This window comes from Pelodiscus sinensis, chromosome 1 (genome assembly GCF_052426305.1).
Source record: "Pelodiscus sinensis isolate ZL-2025 chromosome 1, ASM5242630v1, whole genome shotgun sequence".
Taxonomy (NCBI): Eukaryota; Metazoa; Chordata; order Testudines; family Trionychidae; genus Pelodiscus; species Pelodiscus sinensis.
Genome location: NC_143052.1, coordinates 47,150,920 through 47,174,886, shown reverse-complemented (window position 1 = coordinate 47,174,886; position 23,967 = coordinate 47,150,920). Strand labels below are relative to the sequence as shown.

Sequence of the window (23,967 nt, the reverse complement as noted above, 5' to 3'; positions counted from 1 at the left end):
TTGGTAGAATAAGTTTAAAAAACAAGACAAAAACAGAGTTTACTTATTTGAGTAAAACAAAATAAGATAATTTGTGGGAAAGGTAACTCCACCAGCTAATCATGATGATACCATGCAATTTCATTTTATTACACTAACCTAATTATTGTTTGGAAGATGGCCAGAAAGAAAACAGTTCACTGAAAATGACAAACATGTATATCATGTCAAATTCTTTAAACATTAATTCAAAAATTAAAGGGAAAATTTAAATATGAATGACAAAAGTTTTCAACACATGAAAACTAAGTTCTAACTCTGACTTTTCTTACTCTTCTTTAACACACAGAGAGGTATGTTCCCCTCCCCTGCCACCACACTAAATGACAAATGTATTCAACAGACTGTTTTAGCATCTTCTAAATTCTATAATTTTGCTTTATTTAAACATTAATAACAAATTTCTCACCTTACATTACAGTTTGTAGAATGTTTTAAATACAGGAACATAATGGCAAACAAGGAAGCAGTAAGTTGCCTGTGTAATTCTGAAATCCCATTCTGAGTAATTCTCAAGGCTTTGGAGCTACCATGACACCTCATAAAAGGAACTTAGATGTGATCACAACCAGGGGTGTTGAAATGTGAATATTTGTAGGGGGGCACTTTAAACATCAGCCCTCCAACCAGCTCTACTGTTTCCCCCCATTCATCCCACTGCATCCCTGGTTCCACTGCCTCCAGTCCCCTATGACCTGAACTCCCTTCTACAGCACTCCAATTCCAAACACTTACTGGAAGCCAGGTTCCCCATCCCCCTCTGGCAGAGATAGGCTGTCAGCTCAGCTTCCCTGCTCTAGACGTCATCTAGTAGGGTTCAGCAGGAGCATTAGCTACAGTGCTTCTCATCCTTTCATCCACTCTCAGCCAGATTCCCACCGTGACAGAAAGGGGAGGGTGGGAGAAGGATGGATTCAGGTGAAAGGGTGGGGCAGAAACTGAGGGCAGTGAGAGAGAGGATTACTGGAAGTATGCCCTTACTTGCCCCCCTATCTTGTGCATGCTCCTGATGACAATAGATGATAGACAGATGAGAGATATGGTAAGAAAAGAGAAAAAAGTCAAAGCTGTTATTGCAGGTGCAATGTTAAGGAATAATCTCCTCTGATTCGGAAAAAGCTGTGAGTGGTGCCAGACTGAGTTCCAGAAAAATCTGCAAGGTGGAGCACTAGAGTGAAAGGTATTTCTAAGGAACAAGTAATAAAAACAAACCAATGTGAAAATAAACACCTAATTTGGGGTTATATATAGTATATACAAGTAACTTGCTTACTGTATAACCATTTTCATCCTGGGCATTTATTTGTGATCCATAAGCAACAAGAACAGCAACAACCTGAGGGTGTCCTTCTCGAGATGCATACATAAGTGGAGTCATTTGTTTCCTGGAGGAGAGGGGGGAGGAGGAGAGAAAAAGGAATTTTTGTTAAAATAACAAACAGATAAAATATCAGCTTTATGGCCTTGATTCAACAGAACGCTGGAAGCATGAACTTAATGGGATTTAAGATTGCATTTAAGTTTAGAGTGAATGGGTGCTTAACTTTAAGCACATATATTTCAGTCATTTCAGATTTGCTGAATTGGGCCTATATTCCCAAAGAGCAATTTTAATGTGCATCTTGTCAAGTGGCTACTGCACTGCAATCAAAAGACCAAAAATCAATAAGTACAAAATCTGTATTATATTCCTAGATTAAAAAAAAAGATACTCAAGATACACTTAAGATCACTACAGTAGACTTCCGATAATCCGGAACCTATGGGACCTAGGTGGTGCTGGATTATCAGATATGTCGGCCTATCAGGAGGTACTATAAGATGGTTATATATATACACTGTATACATTATATACTGTATATAAAGTGTTCTTAACCCTTTTTATTGTACATACTGTATACAGTATACTGTAATGTTTTTTTTTTCAGCCTTTTACCCTTTTTGCTCAGTTCAGCTGCTGCCGCTGTTACCTTGTGACTCATTTTTTGCCGAAGCTCACTCACTAGGCTCTTGCCATTTTGATGCCGGACTATCAGGAGTGCCGGACTATTGGAGTTTTACTGTACTATGTATCAGCAATATAGAGCATAATATATTAGAGATGTTGTAATGAATCCAAAATCAACCATTATAAACCATATAAATTCAGAATGAAGGTTAAATTCATAGGAAATACAAACATGCCAAAGAATGGAATGCAGTTGGAGGAACCAAATAACTTTAACTCTTCCCTTTAGTAACACCACGCAATAACTTTGTGAGTAAAGCATTATAGTGTTTGTGACAAATCAGATGAAAATCTATTGTGGTGTCACAAACGGGCATAAAATAGCTCCTCCATCTGGTCTGGAGTCAAAATGCTACACTCAACTGACTGGCCTAAAGTTCAAGCCCTCTCCCAGAGCAGAGTTTAACCTTTATTTCACCTGAACAGGATCACTGCCCCATTATGACGACATTTTAAATTGTTTAAACAGTTAACTTTTAAAATGGTATTTATATCCTGGTCTTCAGTGGGATTTCACAGGACAATTTGTTTTTTTCAACAAGTTTGTGAGCTGCAAGAACCTGAAGAGGCCAAAATACTTCACTAGGAATACAGATCCCAAATCCTTGGGGACAGATGCCCTTTCTCTACCTTTTCCCTTTCTGGGAAATGTGACTGAGAAAATAAAAAGGGAGCAGATAGAAGTCATACTGATAACTCCCCCTATTTGCCAAGGCAACTGTGGTTTTCTGACCTGATTGTTTTCTGATCTAGGCTTTCACTGAGATAGCTTGACTGCTGTGAGTTCTAGAAGGTTTATGCTGTGTCTCTCTTCCTCCAGGCTCCAGGGTGTGATTTGAAACCCTAGACAAGTATCTCAGCCTTCCAGGCGGCACTGGTAGGAAGAAGATATGGAATGCATATTGACAGGACTTTGTGAACATTCCATTGGACAATCTCCACCACTCTAAGAAGCTGAGTACCTGTACTGGGACTCACATGTGATATAGGCGGCGAATTATTTGGGCTCATTATGCCCATGCTCCACCAATATTTGGAGCTGGGTCTCTCCCTTGGCCCTGCCTGAAGTGGGGCCCGGCCCCCCTACCCCCGCCAGCCCCAGAGCGTCCCTCCCGGCCCTGGAGTGTCCCTGCCAGAATGAAAGGTGCGCAGACTCTCCCTTGCTTGCGCACACTGCCAGCTGCTGTTGCCTATGGCAACAAGAGACGCCTGAGCACTCAGGAGGGGGAGGAGGCACACACGTGCTTACCAGCCCACCCCTCCGCCAGCACCAGAGGCGTAGAGAAGGGGGGTGCCAGGGTGGGAGGGGAGTGCACGCTGCGTAGGCCCACCTCACGTTAGATTCAGTGAGCCAGCAGCTGGGCCACATGCTACCGCTCGGACCGCACTGCGAGCAGAAGCGGCCGGCAAGAGCAGCCTCTTTTAAAAGTAAAATGAACTTACCGGACCTGTTCCTCCAGTGCTTGGCTGGAGGGAGGGAGATTGGACTGGGGGAGTGCTGGGCTGCTTGGCTCTGTGGGAGGGAGATTTGGTTGGGGGGCGCTGGGCTGCTTGGTTCTGTCAGAGGGAGCACATGTGCAGCATGCTTATATGCCGTGCAACAGCTGGGAGGGGAAATGCCCAGGCGTGGTGTGACGTCACGGCTCAGGACTTTAAAACTGAGTGGCCCAGCGTTGCACTGTGCGGTCCAGCATGTGGGCTGGGGCCGGGGCCGCCCTGCAAACTGGAAGGCAGAAGGTGGGTGGTAGAGGAAGGGGCTTGTACTGAGGGGAAGTGGGCAGGTCAGGAGAAGAAAGGGGAAGGCACCAAGAAACAGCATGGAGGAGAGACAAATGCCAGGGGGCCAAGTGAGGAAAAGGGAAGCAGGGGAGGTGTGAGTGGGAGGGGCACAGGATGATGTTGGGAGAGGAAAGGGTAGGACATTGGGAACTAGAGGGGGTAGGGGAGGTGCTGGGAGAAGGCTTGAAAGAAGGAGTGGGCATGAGGAAGGCAGGGATGGAGCAAATCATGTGTGAGGGCACAGGGGTATGAGGGGAACAGGGACAGAGGGTGGTGAAGGGGTGAGCATCAGGGAAAAAGAGGGCAAAGGGGGAAGAGGTAGTGAGGGAAGGGGGAGGCACCAGGAGGGTGCAAAGGTCAGGGAAGGCGCAGGTGCTAGGGGATTCTGGGGGGGGGGGGGGGGGGCGGGAGAAGCAGAAGGGCAGTGAGAAGGGCAGGAGCCAGGACAGCTGAGGAGGGTGAGGAGTTGGGGGACAGCAGACACCAGGGGAGATGATGGAGCAAGGGAAGGAGACATGGCAGCAGAGAATAAAGGTAGAGGTTTATAAGGGTATGTCTACACTAGCCCCCTAGTTCGAACTAGGGAGGCTAACGTAGGCATTCAAAGTTGCAAATGAAGCTTGGGATTTAAATATACTGGGCTTTATTTGCATGTTCCCATCCAGTCGCCATTTTTAAATGCCACTAGTCTGGACTAACTGCCCATGGCTACATGCGGCAGTGAAACGGCAATTCGAACTAAGTCCTTAGTTCGAATTAACTATTACTCCTCCTGGAATGAGGTTCATTTGAAACTTCGAATGCCTACATTAGCCTCCCTAGTTCGAACTAGCGGGTTAGTGTAGACATACCCTAAGATATTAATAACTTGGGTGCCATAGTGGCACATCCAAACAAGCCACATGAACTCAGTACTGGTGCACAACACAAAATTCATTCTGCTCATGGGCGGAAACTCTTAGGCTATGTCTACACTGGCGGCTTCTTACATAAGAACGGCCGTACTGGGTCAGACCAAAGGTCCATCTAGCCCAGTATCCTGTCTACCAACAGTGGCCAGCACCAGGTGCCCCAGAGAGGGTGAACCGAAGACAACGATCAAGCGATTTGTCTCCTGCCTCTGACAGACAGAGGCCAAGGACACCATTTTATCCCCTGGCTAATAGCCTTTTATGGACCTAACCTCCATGAAATTATCTAGCTTCTCTTTAAACTCTATTATAGTCCTAGCCTTCACAGCCTCCTCTGGCAAGGAGTTCCACAGGTTGACTACACGCTGTGTGAAGAACTTTCTTTTATTAGTTTTAAACCTGCTCCCCATTAATTTCATTTGGTGTCCTCTAGTTCTTCTATTTAGGGAACTAATAAATAACTTTTCTTTAACGGCCCTCTCCATACCACTCATGATTTTATAGACCTCTATCATATCCCCCCTCAGTCTCCTCTTTTCTAAACTGAAAAGTCCCAGTCGCTTTAACCTCTCCTCATATGGGACCCGTTCCAAACCCCTAATCATTTTAGTTGCCCTTTTCTGAACCCTTTCCAAGGCCAAAATATCTTTTTTGAGGCGAGGAGACCACATCTGTACACAGTATTCAAGATGTGGGCGTACCATAATTTTATACAGGGGCAGTAAGATATTCTGTGTCTTATTTTCTATCCCTTTCCTAATAATTCCTAGCATCCTATTTGCCTTTTTGACCGCCGCTGCACACTGTGTGGAAATTTTCAGAGAACTGTCCACAATAACTCCAAGATCTCTTTCCTGATTTGTCGTAGCCAAATTAACCCCCATCATACTGTACGTATAGTTGGGGTTATTTTTCCCAATGTGCATTACTTTACACTTATCCACATTAAATTTCATTTGCCATTTTGTTGCCCAATCACTCAGTTTGGTGAGATCTTTGTGGAGTCCCTCACAGTCTGCTTCTGTCTTGACTATCCTAAACAGTTTGGTATCATCTGCAAACTTTACTACCTCACTGCTTACCCCTTTCTCCAGATCATTTATGAATAAGTTGAAAAGGATTGGTCCCAGGACTGACCCTTGGGGTACACCATTAGTTACCCCTCTCCAATCTTAAAATTTACCAGTTATTCCTACCCTTTGTTTCCTGTCTTTTAACCAGTTCTCAATCCAAGAAAGGACCTTCCCTCTTATCCCATGGCCATGTAATTTACACAAGAGCCTTTGGTGAGGGACCTTGTCAAAGGCTTTCTGAAAATCTAAGTATACTATATCTACTGGATCCCCCTTGTCCGCATGTTTGTTAACCCCTTCAAAGAACTCTAAGGGTATGTCTACACTGCCCCGCTAGTTCGAACTAGCGGGGGTAATGTAGTCATCCGCAATTGCAAATGAAGCCCGGGATTTGAATTTCCCGGGCTTCATTTGCATGAAGCCGGCCGGCGCCATTTTTAAATGCCGGCTAGTTTGAACCCCGTGCCGCGCGGCTACACGCGGCACGGAGTAGCTAGTTCGGATTAGGCTTCCTAATCCGAACTAGCTGTACTCCTCGTGGAATGGAATGATTCCATGTACGAGGAGTACAGCTAGTTCGGATTAGGAAGCCTAATCCGAACTAGCTACTCCGTGCCGCGTGTAGCCGCGCGGCACGGGGTTCGAACTAGCCGGCATTTAAAAATGGCGCCGGCCGGCTTCATGCAAATGAAGCCCGGGAAATTCAAATCCCGGGCTTCATTTGCAATTGCGGATGACTACATTACCCCCGCTAGTTCGAACTAGCGGGGCAGTGTAGACATACCCTAACAGATTAGTAAGACAGCATTTCCCTTTACAGAAACCACGTTGACTTTTGTCCAACAAATTATGTTCTTCTACATGCTTCACAATTTTATTCTTTGTATTGTTTTGACTAATTTGCCCGGTACTGAAGTTAGACTTACCAGTCTGTAATTGCCAGGATCGCCTGTAGAGCCCTTTTTAAATATTGGTGTCATGTTGGCTACCTTCCAGTCATTAGGTACGGAAGCTGATTTAAAGGATAGGTTACAAACCACAGATAATAGCTCAGCAATTTCCCATTTGAGTTCTTTTAGAACCCTTGGATGAATGCCATCCGGTCCCGGAGATTTGTTAACATTAAGTTTTTCTATTTGTTCCAAAACCTCCTTTAATGACACTTCAATCAGATTCATCACCCACAAAGGACAGTGCAGATTCGGGAATCTCCCAAACATCCTCAGCCACGAAGACTGAAGCAAAGAAATCATTTAATTTCTCTGCAATGGCTTTATCGTCCTTGATTGCTCCTTTTATAGCTCGATCATCTAGGGGACCCACAGGTTTTTTAGCAGGCTTCCTGCTTCTAATGTACTTAAAAAACATTGTTATTTCTTTTTGAGTTTTTGGCTAGCTGTTCCTCAAAATCTTTTTTTGCTTTTCTTATTACAGTTTTACACTTGATTTGACAGTGTTTATGTTCTTTTCTATTTATCTCAATAGGATTGGACTTCCACTTCTTAAAAGATACCTTTTTGTCCCTCACTGCTTTTACATGGTGGTTAAGCCACGGTGACTCTTTTTTAGGTCTCTTGCTATGTTTTTTAATTTGGGGTATACATTTAAGTTGGGCCTATGCAGTACTTTAAAGACTAACAAGATGGTTTAATAGGTGATGAACTTTCATAGGCCATACTCACTTCCTCAGAACATCTTGCGCAAGGATTCTTATGCAAGAAGTCTTGCGCAAGAACACATCCACACTGCCATGTGCGAGCTGTGCTTTTGTGCAAGAGCATCCATGGCAGTGTGGATGCTCTCTTGCACAAGAAAGCTCCGATGGCCATTTTAACCATAGGGGTTTCTTGTGCCAGAAATCCCTGCTAAGTGTCCACGCTGCCCTCTTGCACAAGAGAGCTTACACCTGTTAGAAAAGAGCGTAGCTCTAGTGCAAGACGCCCTCTCTTACCACGCCATACTGTAAATTTACTTGCGCAAGAGCAGGTGTACAGTGTGGATGCTCTGTGACGTATCACAAGATGCCTGCCCACTGAACTGGATGCTTTGGGTCTGGGTACCTCAATACATTCACTGTTAGCTGCAAACAATGATGTTGCCAGGGATTTTTTTTTTAATGAGTAGAAGTAAAATCAGAGTGATCTGTCCCATAGGTCCCTGAGATCCTCCATCTAAGAGAGAGATGATCTAAGAAATCATGTTACTGGGAGAGATGTGCTTAAGATAGTTGAAGAGACCTGAAATTTTTTTCAAAGGGTGGACCCAATTTTCCAATACAACTGGTTCTTAGGGTAGAATTCAGTTTTCTGGGGCAATAACTTCGCCCTTTGGTAGGGATGCAACAACAGCAGCATCTAAGCAATGGCTCTCAGGGCACCAAGAACTAAGAAGTCACCAGCATGAGAGTTATGTTACCTTTGCTAGAGTAGGCGTCAGCTCCTTAACATCACCAGTCTTTTAACCACTGTCCTCAGGGCTATGTCAGCAGTGTCTTCAGCTTTCAGATGAACAAGAGACACACTGCAGTCCCTGAGCCCCTTTTAAGCATTCCCTTGTGATATCCAGTCTGACACTGGCTATTCAGAGGCATTCTAGATCTTCTACTCTGTTTCATCTGAAATCACTTTTCCTCTATAACACACACAACTTGTGAACACTTACAGTCAAACAAGAAGTAGATTTAAGAAACAAAAGACAGGACTATGCAGTACTTTAAAGATTAACAAGATGGTTTAATAGGTGATGAACTTTCGTGGGCCAGACTCACTTCCTCAGATCAAATTGTGAAAGAAAATTGTCATAGACTATATATACCAAAGGGATACAATAAAAAAAAAGTGAACGCATATAAAATTGACAAGTCAGATTTTAAAACAGAGGGGGGAAGTGAGGAGGGAGGTTAGTGTCTATGGGATAATGATATTAGGGGTGGTAATTGGGGAAGCTATCTTTGTAATGGGTAAGATAATTAGCATCTTTGTTAAGGCCCATTCGTAAACTGTCAAATTTAAGCATGAATGACAGTTCTGAGGCTTCCCTTTGTAGTCTTGTGTTAAAGTCCCATTGAAGCAGGATGAATGTAGTCAGGTCACTGAGACAATGCCCAGTTTGGCTGAAATGGCAAGAAACTGTTTTTTCTTTGTGAAACTGTCTGATGTTTGTTTTGTGTGCGTTGATTCTTTGGCGAGGTGTCTGAGAAGTTTGTACAATATACATAGCAGACCGACACTGCTGGCATATGATGGCATAAATTATATTTCTGGATGAACAGGAATGTATGTTCTTGATCTTGTAACTAACATAGTTAGTCTCAACGCTGTTTGTTTAGAGCACACATATGGACTGACCTCCCCTCCCGTTCCTTCTCTACCAGAGTGTTGTTATATCAAACTGCACAATAGAGGGAGGAAGGTGGATATAACCCTCTCTTTCTCTTCCATTGTTGTTTCAGTGCATTCTCCACTTCAGGTGAAAGTAGAGCAGTGTCCACTATGGGTGATGGTAGTTTTTTCTGGGGGGAGGGGAGGTTTTTGTGTTATATACCTTGTGGAGGAGAGGACTGTGAGCCTTGTATGGCATCAGCACTTGAGTCATGTATAATTGTACAGACACTGATGAAAGTATGTTCTGAGGCCCATGCAGTAGTTCTGCAGATCTCTAAATTGGGTACATTGTATAGAAACACAATGGATACTGCCATGGATTCAGTAGCCTGGGATCTGATCCCTGTTGAAAGTTCTCTCTTATATGTTTGATAACAAGCAAATGCAGCTCAAGATCCACTTAAACTCTTTGGATATAGCAGAGCCCATGGATAGTTCAGTCGTCAAGACAGTGAGTTGGGGACTTGTAGAAAGATTTGGTTCTGTCCAGGTAAAAAGCTCATCAAACATCCATGGTATGTAATATGGTCTCTTATGAGTTTTTGGAGGTTTAGGATAGATTGTAGGGAGATGAATAGGTTAATTATTATGGAAGGCTGAGGTCATTTTAAAGAAGAATTTCAGGTGAGGCCATAACTTGATCTTATCTTTAAAGAAGAACATGTATGACAGCTTATTCATGAATGCACTTATCTCACTAACTCTTCTAGCAGATAAGATGGCCACTAGGAATGCTACCTTCTTGAAGGTGTAATAGAGAACTGGGAGCCGGTGGTGCGAAAACTAGATTTAGGTCCCATGTAGGCACTGGTGGATATACGTCAGGATACAGATTCTGAAGACAGGTAAGAAAACATTTTGTAATGTTTGTTTTGTAATACCAAGAATCCATCCGTCAATTTAAAGTGGTGATCACCGCTAGATGTATTTTGATAGATTTCATGAACAGTCCTGAATTCTTTGGCCCTATAAGGTATTCTAGCACTAGTGACAGTGGTGTAGTATGGGGAGTGATATGTTTGGATTGACTCCACATAGAAAACCTTTGCCATTTTTAAAGGTAAGTACTGTACGTGGATGTACATCTGACGCTCAATAACACATTTGACATATTCTGAGCAGGTTAACTTTTGTTAACCTGGAGAAGCCACTTTCAGATGGAAGATCATCTATTGGCTTGTGGAGAGGCTATATGCTTTCAATGGGAAAGATTGTGGAGAGTGAAGAGACATGTGTAGCAGGTATGCATACTATCTATCTTTGCCAAATGGGGGCAATCCATATGATCTTGGCATTGTCATCACATATCTTGTGCAAGACCCTGGGGATCAGCAGGAATGCATAGATGAGTGTCCTGTCCCAAGAGTAGGAATGTATCCTCTAAAGTTTGGGCTCTTAGTCCAGCTCTGGAAGAGAATAGAGGGCATTTGTGATTCTGAGCCATGGTGAATAGGCTGAAGGCAGGGAAACCCCCGTTGTTGGAATATGTATTGTAAGATTAAAGGAATCATTTTCCATTTGTGTATCTGTGAGAACTTTCTGCTTAGAATATCCACTGTGGTATTTAGGCATATAGGAAGTTGAGACGTTTGTGTGGTTATGGATCACCAATTACATAGTTTCATGGCTTTAGTGTACAGGGAATGAGAACCTTCTCCTCTACCCATCTATTGATGTAAAACATGCATGTGATATGTCTGTCATCACTCGTATTGTCTTGTTTTTTTATAAGTGAGAGAAAAGGAAAACAGGCACTCCCTACTACTCCAAGTTCCAGTAAGTTTGTATGTACGTGTGTCTGTTTGTAATTATCCCAGTGTGCTCCTTAACCCAGCAAGGAGGCATCTATTGTGATAATAATTGAGGGTGGTGTTTGATAAAGGGAATCAATTCACAGAAATTCTCTACTATTGTTTATTACTGAAGGGATTCTAGGACATTGGGAGGTGGTATTACCGTCTTGTTATGTCTGCTGGATCTATATACTAAACTCAGCCAGCCTTGGAGATGATGCATGTGCAGTTTGGCATTCTTCACCATGACTATAGTGGCAGGCAGGATCACTAGTTAGTCCTCACTGTCACTTCTGCTGGATGTTGATGGTACTGAGGGAGACATAGGCTGCATAAGGAAGCTCCTCGTGGGTGACCCCTTGGTGCCAAGGAGAGGTGACTGGGATATCAATGCCACAGTAATATCTTCCTGAGTGAAGAACTGAAGAGGTGCCAAGTACTTAGTTGCAGCAGGAAGGTATATAGTTGTATTGCAGCTGACTTGTTGGGGCTCGACAGCTGATTGCAGTTGATGCAGGTCATGGCAGTGATGCTGAGTAAGGTAGCATCACTGAAGTCATAGTCAGCACCAGCAGTTGCTGCATGGTCAGCACTGTATCCATTGTGGGTACCAGCATGGTCAGTGCCATTGAAAAGACATGTCCTGTATCTACATCTCAACTCCTTGACCTTTGATTTGGATTCAATGGCACTGTTGGTATCTCATGTGGCCAATCTTGCATAAAACATAGTATGGAGATATACCTATCTTACAGAACTGGAAGGGACCTTGAGTCCAGTCCCCTGCCCTCACAGCAGGACCAAGTACCATCCCTGACAGATTTACCCCAGATCCCTAAATGGCCCCCCTTAAGAACTGAACTCATAACCTTGGGTTTAGCAGGCCAATACTCAAACCACTGAGCTATCCCTCCTCTCCGTACCGCTCCCACAATATTTCTATGAAGAACAGGGAGTGTAGCATTAAAATATTGCTTCCACCTTCTTGGTGTGTCTAATAACTATAAGCTCTTCAGGGCAGGGATTTCTTACCACTTTGAGTGCCTACTATTCTTCTGAGCACTTCAGAAATAAACTATTATCACTGAGATGTACAGTAAGGGATCATACAATCGTATAATGAGAAATCTCAGAGGAAAAGCTTTCAAGTTCTGATTGCTACAAGTAAAAGAGAAACTTTGAGTGAGGAGTCACCACTTCCACTAGTCTCTGGATCGACGTTTGATCAGCCAGTCCTCCAGGGAGGGGTATATCTTTACCCCTTTACTCCTCAGGAAGACTTCCATTACTACCATGTACACTGTGAACACCGGTGGGGCTGCTGACAGACTGAGCTTTAGTACTGTGAACTGATAAATGTTTGTGTTCTACTAAAAGATCACAGGTATCTTCTGTGGTACTGTGAGATAGCAATGTGAAATTCATGTCCTTTAAGGTGAGGGTGGGGTACCAGTCCCCTGGATTCAGAGATAAGATAAGCAAGGTCAGAAAGACCACACAGAACTTCAGCTTTTTCATGAAACTGTTGAGGATTCATAGATCTAAGACTGGTCTGAGGTTACCATTGCTCTTTGGGATTGGAAAATAACAGGAATAGAACTCCCTACCCCTTAGCTCCATTGGAAACTCTTCCATAGCTCCCAACTTTAGGAGTGACTGCATCTTCTGGTCTAGAAGTCTCTCATGAGAAGGGTACCACAAGAAGAATAGTGAAGAAGGATTGGAAGGAGGGGAAAAATTGACTTGTAGGGTGTTTCCCACTTCCACTGTGTGCAATATCCACAGTCCATTGTAGGGCAGTGGTGAAAAGTGGGATAAATAGTCCCCAAACAGAGAACATAGAATCCGGACACTATTCTAGTACTTCATCCTCATGCACACCTATTCAGACCCCTCCAAGAGTCTTGAGGGAGGAGGTGGGACAAAGGCTTCCTTTTGTGCCCTCTGTCCCTCCTCTGGCTATACTCCTGCCTCTGCAGAGGCTGCAGCAGAAGAGGTCCTGTAATGCTTACTAATAGGGGTTGGTATATGCAGACCCAAGAACTTCAAAAAAGTCCCCAAGTCTTTCAAAACTGTGGATCTCTGAAACACTTTCTTCAAAGAAGAGCTATTTACCTTGAAATGGCAGGCCCTGGATGGTCTGTAGGAACTCCTAGGGTAGTCCTTAAGACTGGAGCCATGAGTTTGCAGATAGTAGTGCTCTGTGATATGTGGGATTAGCCTGTCTGGGCAGTGGGGTATGCCTCGGTCACAAGGTTTCAGATCATATGCATCACACCACAAATCTGGTGAGCGAACTACTGGGGGAGAGGCCCATGTGCAAGAAAGATTATGTCTATGCAGGAACTTTAAACCCAGGTCAAAAAGGTGACCGGGGCAATAGAAGTTTTGGCGCTTCATTCCCCCCCACCTCCAGAGCTGCAAGTGGAATCGGAACTGAGTACTTCTGTGTTGATCAGGAGCACCCCTGTGCCTCTGAAAACAGCACAATGGCGGAACCCTCCCCATATTGAGAAAGGACTTATGGTACCAGTATACATCCACGATGCACTGCATCTCAGCACTGCTCTCCACTGCCACTGCCAAATTAAAAACAAAGAAAAGACAGACTGGGGGAGCCGGTCACAAAGCCCGAATGACCCATGCCAGGCCACTCTCAGGTAACAGTGCACACAGCACTATCAACTCTGGTCCTTGAAAACACTGAGTCCGATACAGGTGGACTCCCTACCCAGAAAGAGCCACTAAGGCATGATGGTCCTGACTTTACTCTCTATGCCAGAGGCTTCTGAGATAGTGACAGCCCTCCTTTCCTTCCCGATGCCACCAACCCCTGTTGGTTGTGAACTGTCAGAGGCAGTTCCGATACCACAGGATTCCTCAGATCCAGTGCAGGGGTCAACAAAGAGCAAACTTGCAATGGCGGCATGGCACTGTTCTCTTATGCAGCACCACTCTTTGGCACTGGCCAGCATTGCACAAATGTGGTCACCCAGGAATGAGACTTCTGACTGGTTTGGAGACAGAATCCTATGCCTTGCAGAGGAGCAAGCATCACTAACTGGAAATAACTAGTGCTGGACATGAGACAAGGCATTGTGCCAAATTCCATTGCAGTAGTCAGTTTGGAACCCACAGGTGTTCCAGCTGATTCAGAGTTGCCATTTGAGGTTCTCTTTTTTGGCAGCATCTGAGGCATGAGCTCTCCTGCTATTCCCCCTCAGAACACGGGCCAGTCCTCAGTGCTGAGCTCAGTACCAAGGGGCAAGATGCACCTTCATGGGACCCACCTACAGCAGAGGAAGTACAGGATCTGGTGCCCATACAAGCCTCGTTATCTTCCTCCCAAACAAGGCTTTGATAGGGACTGCCACAGTATCCCTCCAAGACACCTCAAAAACTTCTGTGCATTGTAGCCCAGAACCTGGGCATACAAGCAGAAGAGTTCTGAATTTTCACATGTTCTAGTAGTCATATTAGTGGCCTCATCAAGGCCATCATTTGTGGCCCTGCCCTTGAACCATGTCAATCCTAGAGCCAATAAAAGTACACATCCTTCCAGCCCAGTGCTAAACGGATGGAGAAGAAATACTTTGTTCTCCTGAATAGTGAGAGTTTTTGTATGGTCACCTCCAGTGGGCTTCCTGGTTGTTTTGGTGGCAAATGACAGGGACAAGGGCTATCCCCTATAGCCAAGGATGCCAAAAAGTTCCATCCATTTGGCAGAAAAGTACACATAACAGGTGGCTCCAGCTAAGAAATGTCAATTATTGGACCTTCCTCAGCTAGTACAACTAACTCCTGGTCAGCCATGACCAAGTTCAAGCAACTCCTGCCTCCAGAATTCAGGGCTGTCCTTATTCCTGCTGCCCTATGCAGCCCAAGCGACTGCTTTCCTACAATGGGTAGGGAAAGGCAGCCACTCCACAGGGCAGGGGCTGCAATAAGGGCTGCAGGAAGAGACCCAGGATTGTGGGGAGTGAGGGGGCAAGGAAGCTGGTGGTGGAGCAGATGGGAAATGCCAAGTGTAATGTGGTGTGAATTGGGGGCCAAAGGTGGAGCAGTGGGAGAGGCAGCATAGCTGGCTGGAAATGGGTGGCAATTTCCCCTTTTGCCAGAAACTACAAGCACCCCTGGTGCCCCAAATTTACTTGTACCCTAGGCAACTATGGATGCAATGTATGCCTAAGGACGGCCCTGGATGAATTCTTGGCCCTAGTGGAGGAAGGTAAGGCAGTAGCTGAGAAATTCCTCCAGGTAGCTTTAAAGAAAGCTGATGTGGCAATCTGCGCCAGGACCTCTGTGATGGTCATGAGGCAAACTATTTACCTGCATGCTAACTCAATTCCAACAAACTATTTACTATTTATTCTTAGAAAAGTCCACTGAAAGGGAATACTTGTAATGCAAGAAACAAGCAAAGTTCCAGCTACGATCACAAATAGTAAGAAGGAATGAGGAGGTGGCAAGTCCCAATACATGGTGCCATGAGGGCATGACTCCAGGGCAGGAACCAGAGCCTACCAGACAGATACCATTGTAAGGAAAACTTTGGGCCACCCAAGCAGTGGCTAGTGCAACTGGCCATGAAGCATCTCCAGTAATGGCCAGAGTAGCTGGTTGTGAGGCCACCAGAGTAGTTGGCCCTGCAGCCAGCTGCTTGTGTGGCCCCGGGGTTACCCATATGGGTTGCTGCAGAAGCCATGGAAAGTGTGTGACTCCACCACAGACCTGGAGCCCTAATAAGAAGTAACTTTTAAAAAGCAGTCTGCTTAATTCATATTGACATCCACTAGAGGGTGACTAAAGCATCTGTTTACAGAAAATCTACTGTGTTACCAGGAATTCATGCACAAAACTCAATGAAGCATGGTGAAAACAATAGCCTGTAGTTATAGGATTCCAATCCCAAAATGCTTAATTTCCCTTTCAGGCTGAATTATGATCTACTAATTGTTTACAAATTCTTACTTTTATATTTTTAGAATTGACATGATACACAAAAGTTATTCAGAGTAACTTACAAATCAGGATTTACTCTGAAGAATCCCATAGTTGCTTTACTAGGAGAATTAATTGTTTGGCATAACCTAATCTAACTCAGTGGCGTCCCTATTTTTCTGATACATTTAAAAAGAAATCCTGATCTGTCATGGATTCAATTTTCATTATTAACTGAAACTACATTGGGCATAATGCAACTCCTGAAAATATTTAAAACATTGAAACTTGTATAAAAAAAACTTTTATCACACTGATGATACAACAGTTTGGAACATTCTAACTTCAGGACAGTCAGCTTCATTACTCTGATGCCAGAACTACTATGCAATATCTGAACTGGAAGAAATAAATGCTTGTGTGTGTTTTGAAAGCTAGAGTTACAGAAAACTTTTCAATTTTAATTTCTATATCTGTTTGACAAAAACTTGTATTTAAGTTTTATACTAAACTTAAAATTCTTTATTTTAAAGACAAAACTCCTTTAACATATTTAACTACCGTATTTTCCGGCGTATAGGGCGACTGGGTGTATAAGACGACCCCCTATCTTTTTAATTAAAAGATAGGGTTTCATCTTATACCCCAGCGCCCCTCCGCCTCCTTTGCTCCCGGTGTCCCTGGTCTGCTGGAGATGGTCCCCAGCAGACCAGAGGCACCGGGAGCAAAGCCGCCAGGAGCGCCTGGGCTGCCCCCCCCCCCCGCGGGAGCCCCTCCGAGGCTTTGAAAGCCTCGGGGGAAGCCGGCGGGGGGGCATCCCAGGCGCGCATGGGCTGCCCCCCCCCGCCGGAGCCCCTCCGCGGCTTTGAAAGCCTCGGGGGAAGCCGGCGGCGGGGCATCCCAGGCGCGCATGGGCTGCCCCCCCCCGCCGGAGCCCCTCCGCGGCTTTGAAAGCCTCGGGGGAAGCCGGCGGCGGGGCATCCCAGGCGCGCATGGGCTGCCCCCCCGCCGGAGCCCCTCCGCGGCTTTGAAAGCCTCGGGGGAAGCCGGCGGCGGGGCATCCCAGGCGCGCATGGGCTGCCCCCCCGCCGGAGCCCCTCCGCGCCGCCGCGGAGGGGCTCCGGCGGGGGGGCAGCCCATGCGCGCCTGGGATGCCCCGCCGCCGGCTTCCCCCGAGGCTTTCAAAGCCGCGGAGGGGCTCCGGCGGGGGGGCAGCCCATGCGCGCCTGGGATGCCCCGCCGCCGGCTTCCCCCGAGGCTTTCAAAGCCGCGGAGGGGCTCCGGCGGGGGGGGCAGCCCATGCGCGCCTGGGATGCCCCGCCGCCGGCTTCCCCCGAGGCTTTCAAAGCCGCGGAGGGGCTCCGGCGGGGGGGGCAGCCCATGCGCGCCTGGGATGCCCCGCCGCCGGCTTCCCCCGAGGCTTTCAAAGCCGCGGAGGGGCTCCGGCGGGGGGGGGCAGCCCATGCGCGCCTGGGATGCCCCCCCGCCGGCTTCCCCCGAGGCTTTCAAAGCCGCGGAGGGGCTCCGGCGGGGGGGGCAGCCCATGCGCGCCTGGGATGCCCCGCCGCCGGCTTCCCCCGAGGCTTTCAAAGCCGCGGAGGGGCTCCGGCGGGGGGGGCAGCCCATGCGCGCCTGGGATGCCCCCCCGCCGGCTTCCCCCGAGGCTTTCAAAGCCGCGGAGGGGCTCCGGCGGCGGTGCATCCGGCGTACAAGACGACCCCCGATTTTGGGGGGATGTTTTTTAACATCAGAGGTCGTCTTGTACGCCGGAATATACGGTACTGTTATCCAGTTTAATGAGGAAATACTAGCAGCAATCATCTAAATATTTAAAACAGTTACACAACTAAGAGGGTCAAAAATTTCTCTTCAGGCATGGATGTGATGGTACCCCCATGCTTTATGAAAATTGGCTTATGAATATGCATAACTAAGATGTTTTAATCAAAATACCTCTTGTAACCTACTGATTTTAATATTACAATCTGTTGGATCAGAATATCCTTATGTGAAGTTAGAAATATGAAATGTGAATTTATTTATAATTTTAAATATGATGAGAGCCATTACTTGTGTTCCAGAAGCCTAATGAGTTGGTGGTCAACTCAACGATATGTAAACATCCTTGTTTGTCCTGTAAGTCCAAGTGGTGGCTGGTTCTAGGAAGACAGCTGACCATACCACTTGGTACTGGAATTCACGATGAACCTAGTGTTTTTCAATGGGAAGGGGTAATACCAAACAAAGGATTCCTTCCCTGGGGGAAAGTCTTTTTAAGCAACATCTTTGGTCTTCAACTGGCTTTTGAAACTACCTGGCACACACTGTGGAAACAAAAAAAAAAAACTTTTGAGGTGCTGGAGACTCAAATCCTAATAAGAGATTTTAACTCTGATTTGAAACTTAGACCTGAATTAAGAATTGCTGTTTTGGGTAAGAATTTGCATGTGATAAGTTTTAGTGAATTAGAACTATATGCTATGTGTTTTGTATCAATTTTAAGTTACTTGATCTGTTTTTACTTGCAGCCACTTTAATCCTACTTTTCATACTTAATAAAATACATTTTATGAGACCCAGTGTAAATGATTGGAAACTGGAGGAAGCAATCACTGTGGATCTCTCTCTTTCATTGATAAAGGGAGCTTACCTGATGGGCTTTCACAGTATAAAACTTTTACAGAGAGAAAAATGGATTTGGGGCTTTGATTCATTTTTTTGGTGTTGTGCCCTAGAACTGCATCCTCCCAGAACTGAAGTGGTTCAGTGTCTGCACTGCTGTGCAGGGGGCTAGTTACTCCATCTCTGTGCCTTCTCTAGGGGAGAGAAGAGGATTTGGCCCAGCAGGACGAGGCATAAAGGATCTGACGACAAAGGGTTCTGGGGTCAGCTCATCCCCGTCTAGACTACCGTGCTGTGCCGACAATGAGCTGATCAGCACAGTGTGGCGGCCATTTTTATGTAAATGAAGTGGCGATTATTTAAATTGCCGCTTCATTTTGCTATGTCTAGTAAACTCATCTACTTGGCTCCGTTGAGGGAGCCATGTAGTCTAGACACACCCTTAGTATTCTGAACCAAAGGGGCAGCAGATGGACCAACTGCATCTTGTTCCTACTCTTCCCAATTCATCTAAGAAGCATCTGAAACAGAGAGAAAGGAGACCAGGTAATAGACTATTCATACGGAATCAATGGCTTCAAATAATTTGTTACCAAAAGTGTAACCTTTTTTTTGAGTGATAGTACTTATGGCGAGTCACTTTGGGTGACTCACAAGTACTATTCATAGACAAGGAGTCCACAGCATCACTTTACCAAAGGATGAATTTGCAGAAGCAGCCTACACCTGAGAGCCACATCTAGCACAGATGTGTACTGAGCTCCTTGTTGGAGCTCTACAAATTTCTATGAATGGTAAAACCTATAGAGATGCCATGGATATAGCTTGTGCTCTGATTAAATGGACCTTCACACCTCAAGGGAAAGAGTTTCCATTTGTTCATAAAGCAGAATGCAATCCAAAATCCATCAAGAATCTGTGAGATGAGAATGCTCTCCTTTTCTGACTCTATATCTACACTGTACGGCTATTTCGGAATAGTTACCCCATATCTATACAAGCCACCCGTTATTTCAAAATATTTTTCAAAACAACAGGTGCACTATCTTGTCATCCCAGTAAACCTCATTGCACGAGAGTTAAGAAATGGCTCAAAATAGTGTGTTATTTTGAAACAGATTTGAGATAAGATACGCAATTTGTGTAGTACAAATTGTATATTTTATTTCGAGTTTAGAGTGCCGTGTAGATGCACCCTTAGTGGTAGAAAAATAATCTCAAAGACTTCCTAAAAGTCTCTGTCCTTTGCTGCTAAAAAGCCAGTGGTCTATGGATGTCCAGAAAATGGGGCTTCTTGCCTGCTCTGTAATGTGAGGGTTCGTACTGAAAACAGGTAGATTTAGTGGTTTGATACAGATGAAAATTGGAGAGAAACTTTGGGATGAACTTGTCTCATCCTGTGCTGAACCACACTAGGTCCTAGTAGTTAGTTTCACCTGGCTAAGGAAATAGCCTCTCCTTGCCCACTTGCATGACAAATAGGGAATATAGCTTTCAATATACACAAATACATAATATCTATATAGTCTGTTTATGAGTTTAACAACCATTAAGTTTAGAGCAGTGATTGTCAAACTTTTTTTCCCACGGACCACTTGAAAATTGCTGACAGTCTCAGCAAACCACTTAATGATCTTTTCAAATATTGTTAGCATGGGTAGCTAGCTATTGTAAAGTGCTTTGGATAAAAGCGCTATATAAAAATACTTAGTAATAAATGTTCTTTTGTTCTAAAAATAAAAGCACACACAACTCATTTTAATATCAGTAGTGTGACCAAGTTCCTTCTCTGCCTTAGTGGGTCCTGCACTTTCAGGCAGACTGCTCGCCTCAGAGGCTCATAGCATCCCTTGATTTATGCACTTTTCCTGGGGCACAAACTTGCTGTTTATTTACTTGCTTCATCATTGGCCAGCACTGGGAAAAGAGAGGAAACCCATAATCTCTGCTGCCCCTCCAAATAGTTCAGAGACAGGACAGACTTTTCCAAATTAGTCCTTCTCCTATGGTGCATTCCACTATCCAGGTCAACTCACCTTCCACAGTGCCTTCTTAGCCCCAGCTTCTTGTGTTCACAATGAGCTAACAAAAGAGTTGTCTTTAACCATACTAGCTGTTCTTAATTGGCTCAAGGTGTCCTAATGAGTTTGTCTTAATTGGTTCTAGAAAATTACTGATTGACTTCAGGTATCTCAATTGGTCTTTTTGCCTTACCTGATTCTGACAAATACCTGATTGTTCTGAACGATCCCTTTTTACTTTTCCCCGGGAAAGGAGACCTATTTAATCTGGGGCTAATATATTTGCTTTCTATTATTTACCTGCAGGCCTCTAAGCCTGACCCTATCACAGTAGTCATACCTTTGAATGTGATGGATCTGCCTGTTTTTGTGAGCAAAGTTCATGGAAGCTGGGCAGGTCAAGTTGAGCATTCATCCTCTTTCTGTATTTGGACTTGAAGGCAGTAAGTGATGAAATCTTGTCTTGCATAGGTAGTCAGTAGCAAATGGTATTAGAAAATACACAGTCTGCAAATTCCGGTTAGTCTCCAGTTCTTTGAATTCAAAACTCAATTATGGAAAGGTCTTAAATTCCAACCGTAATGTTTTGTCGTAAGAAAGTTCCAACAAGCACTCTTGTGCCTTATTCAAAAAGCCAGAGGGCAGCTCACTGATTTCAAATCCAAAAGGATTATCTCTCTAACTGCTTGGAAAGTAGTTCTATATCTACTACTTTCCGCATCTACTGGGAAAGTAATTCTGCTGCTGCTAAGAGCAACAAAATGATCTTTGAATATATATAGATATATTTTTGTACAAGACTCAGCTCATTTTCATACAGAAAGCCTTCCAATGTTGGAACCTTTGAAGGAACCATATATGGCCACCTGAATGGAGCTTGTGGACCACATTTTAAGAACTTCTGGTTTAGAAAATTACAAGCCACAGATCAGGACCATTAAGTTTAGAACATTAACGCTTTCATAAAAGACATAACATTGTATATAATTGATTCAACTGCTCACTCTTTGGGATTCAGGACCCTGAAGGTGTTTGGACCCTGATTTATCACGGTGGATTCAGGAGTGATGACAATACCAGATTAAGATCCCAATTAGGAGTTTCTGTCAATACTAAAGTAAAGGTTCTGATGACATCCCTTCAAAAATATCTTGGTCATAGGGTGGGTGTCTTCAGGAACAGGAGATACTCCAAGATGCAGGGATCTCAGAGTCCTTAGCAGATACAGAATGCTGCGCACCAGATGGAGAAATGCTTCATAATTTCCAAGGTCATAGAGTCTGATCTCATGTATAACATGCCACTGAAAATCCCCAACCACAAATTTTAGATCTTATCTTTTGGAGAAAAAACACTCAATCTTTTTTTCTTTAATTTCCAGCAATGGAAATCTACCTCCCGAGAGTCCTCTTATGAGAAGTATCCCTGAAGAAGGATGGGAAATGTGAGGAGAGGGGTTGATGTAGGGATGAAAAGAAATTCAGTAAGCATAGCTGGTGAAGATCATCTCCACCACATGTGGAGGCCACCAAAGGGGATGAGTGTGTCTGGCAGCATGGAGATTGGTGGCTCTCAAAAATCACATCAAATTAATGTTTTGGCAGGAGGCTGAGGGGAGAATGATGGCAGTGCATTCTGCCTGCTGCACTGTACGCTTTATGTTTTCTAGGAGGTTCAGTCTCTTTTGATGAGCATGACCATGTCAATTTGAAGGTGGCTTAGAGTACTTTATCCAAGGTGCTGAGGGATACATACCCAAACAGTGGAGGACTTTCTGGTAACCTCTGAAAGTGTGCAACTGGTTTCTCGTTGTACAGACTATTACCCTTGACGAGAGATCCTCCACAATAGCTTCAACTTCACTGGGAAACCCAGAGGAGTGAAACAACGAAGCCTACCTCATGACAACTGAAGTCACCATGGAATACAATGCAGTAGCTGCTAAATCTAACAATGCCTAGAGGGATGATCTATCAGCTTTCCTTCATTGAGAAGGGCCTGAAAATAAGATCTCTGGAAGCTTGCTAATGAATTCAGACAATTTAACATAATTAATAAAGTCATATTTACACATCAGTGCCTAAAAATTAACTATATAAAACTGTATGCTGGCACAAAAGACACTTCAGAGAAGATCCATTGGTTTGAAATCATTGCAAGAAGGACTGAACAAGGGGGCTGGTGCAGTCTGTTGTGTTCAATGACTTCATGGATCACAAAGGAATTTGGAACAGGTTGGGAAAACAAATATTCTACTTCCTTAGCTGGAACAAAGTACCTTTTGTCCATCCTTCTTGGAGTCAGGTTGCTGGAGTGTGCCAAATCCTCTTGGCCAGTATCAGTGCAATCTTGTTGAGAAGAAGCACCACTTTGCTAAATCTTATTGTCTGGAGTATGTGCAGAAGCTTGTGGGTAGGGTCATGAATTTCCTCCAGGAGAATCTGGATAGCTTCCATTTTGCTCTCTAGGTGGTCCCAAAATTGTCAGTAGTCATCTGATGGTGAGGCTGGTGCCACTGCCTCATTGAGAGAGAAAGAAAAGAAAGCCATGGATTGACAATGAATCTGGTTGCTAGAACAACTACTCTTCTTCACAGAACTTCTGAGGCTCCCTGAGAGGTGATCTCTGCTAAACTCCTGTTCAGATCCCAATTGGGAGGTCTAAAATAAAAGTCTTAATCACACAATACAGAAGTTAAGGTGGTGCCTACTGGGAAGAGTACCAATGATCATGAGTCTTACAAGGATGACCGTATGCCCTGGAAACTCAAGAACCCCTGTTGGGGCTAATCTCACATTTTAGGATAGTTGAAAAAACAGCTACCTAAGCCTCCAACTTGCAGAAGGAATACAAGTTTCAGATTCTGCAAATGGACATTGGTACCTCATGTCTCAAGATGTCACAGCTAATAAACAGGACTAGTAAGTAGTGAAGGGACAGCATAGGCAGCTTGATGCTGTGTTTTGTAATCAGAATTGATGAGAAAGCAAACACCATTTACTTTGAGTATAAGAAAATAGTAGGGGAAAAACTTGCCTCCTGAAGTACAGAGGAACTTCCTTGTGGCTCTCACTAAGATGAGAGACTGGACATCCCACTGAAGAACTGTCTCATGAGAATTGTCCCTCAAGAGGGACAGGGAAGAGGGGTGGAAAAGGTGGACACAAACAAACAAAGGGAATCTCTCAGACACCAGGCCCTCTGGTAATGCTCCATGCTGCCCTGGCCCCAAAGGACCCTACTCCCCCTGAAAGTGCAGGTCCTAGGACAGCAGCCCCAAATCATCCTATGGATGGGACAGCTCTGGGTGGTACACACAACAATGAAGTGACACACAAAAGAAAAAGTCTTCTCCACAAAAACATTACTTCACACTGTGTTTTCAACATAAATTTCT

At 44.7% G+C, this 23,967-nt stretch overlaps 1 protein-coding gene across 1 annotated transcript in view; it reads right to left on the bottom strand.

Annotated features, from left to right (window-relative positions):
* The window catches only part of ASZ1 (ankyrin repeat, SAM and basic leucine zipper domain containing 1), an 88,745-nt gene that overhangs the window by 28,634 nt on the left and 36,144 nt on the right, over window positions 1-23,967 (bottom strand). The window contains exon 5 of the mRNA XM_014573333.4: window positions 1,313-1,424. Coding sequence (XP_014428819.4) covers window positions 1,313-1,424 — 112 coding nt within the window. The remainder of the gene's footprint in view (window positions 1-1,312; window positions 1,425-23,967) is intronic.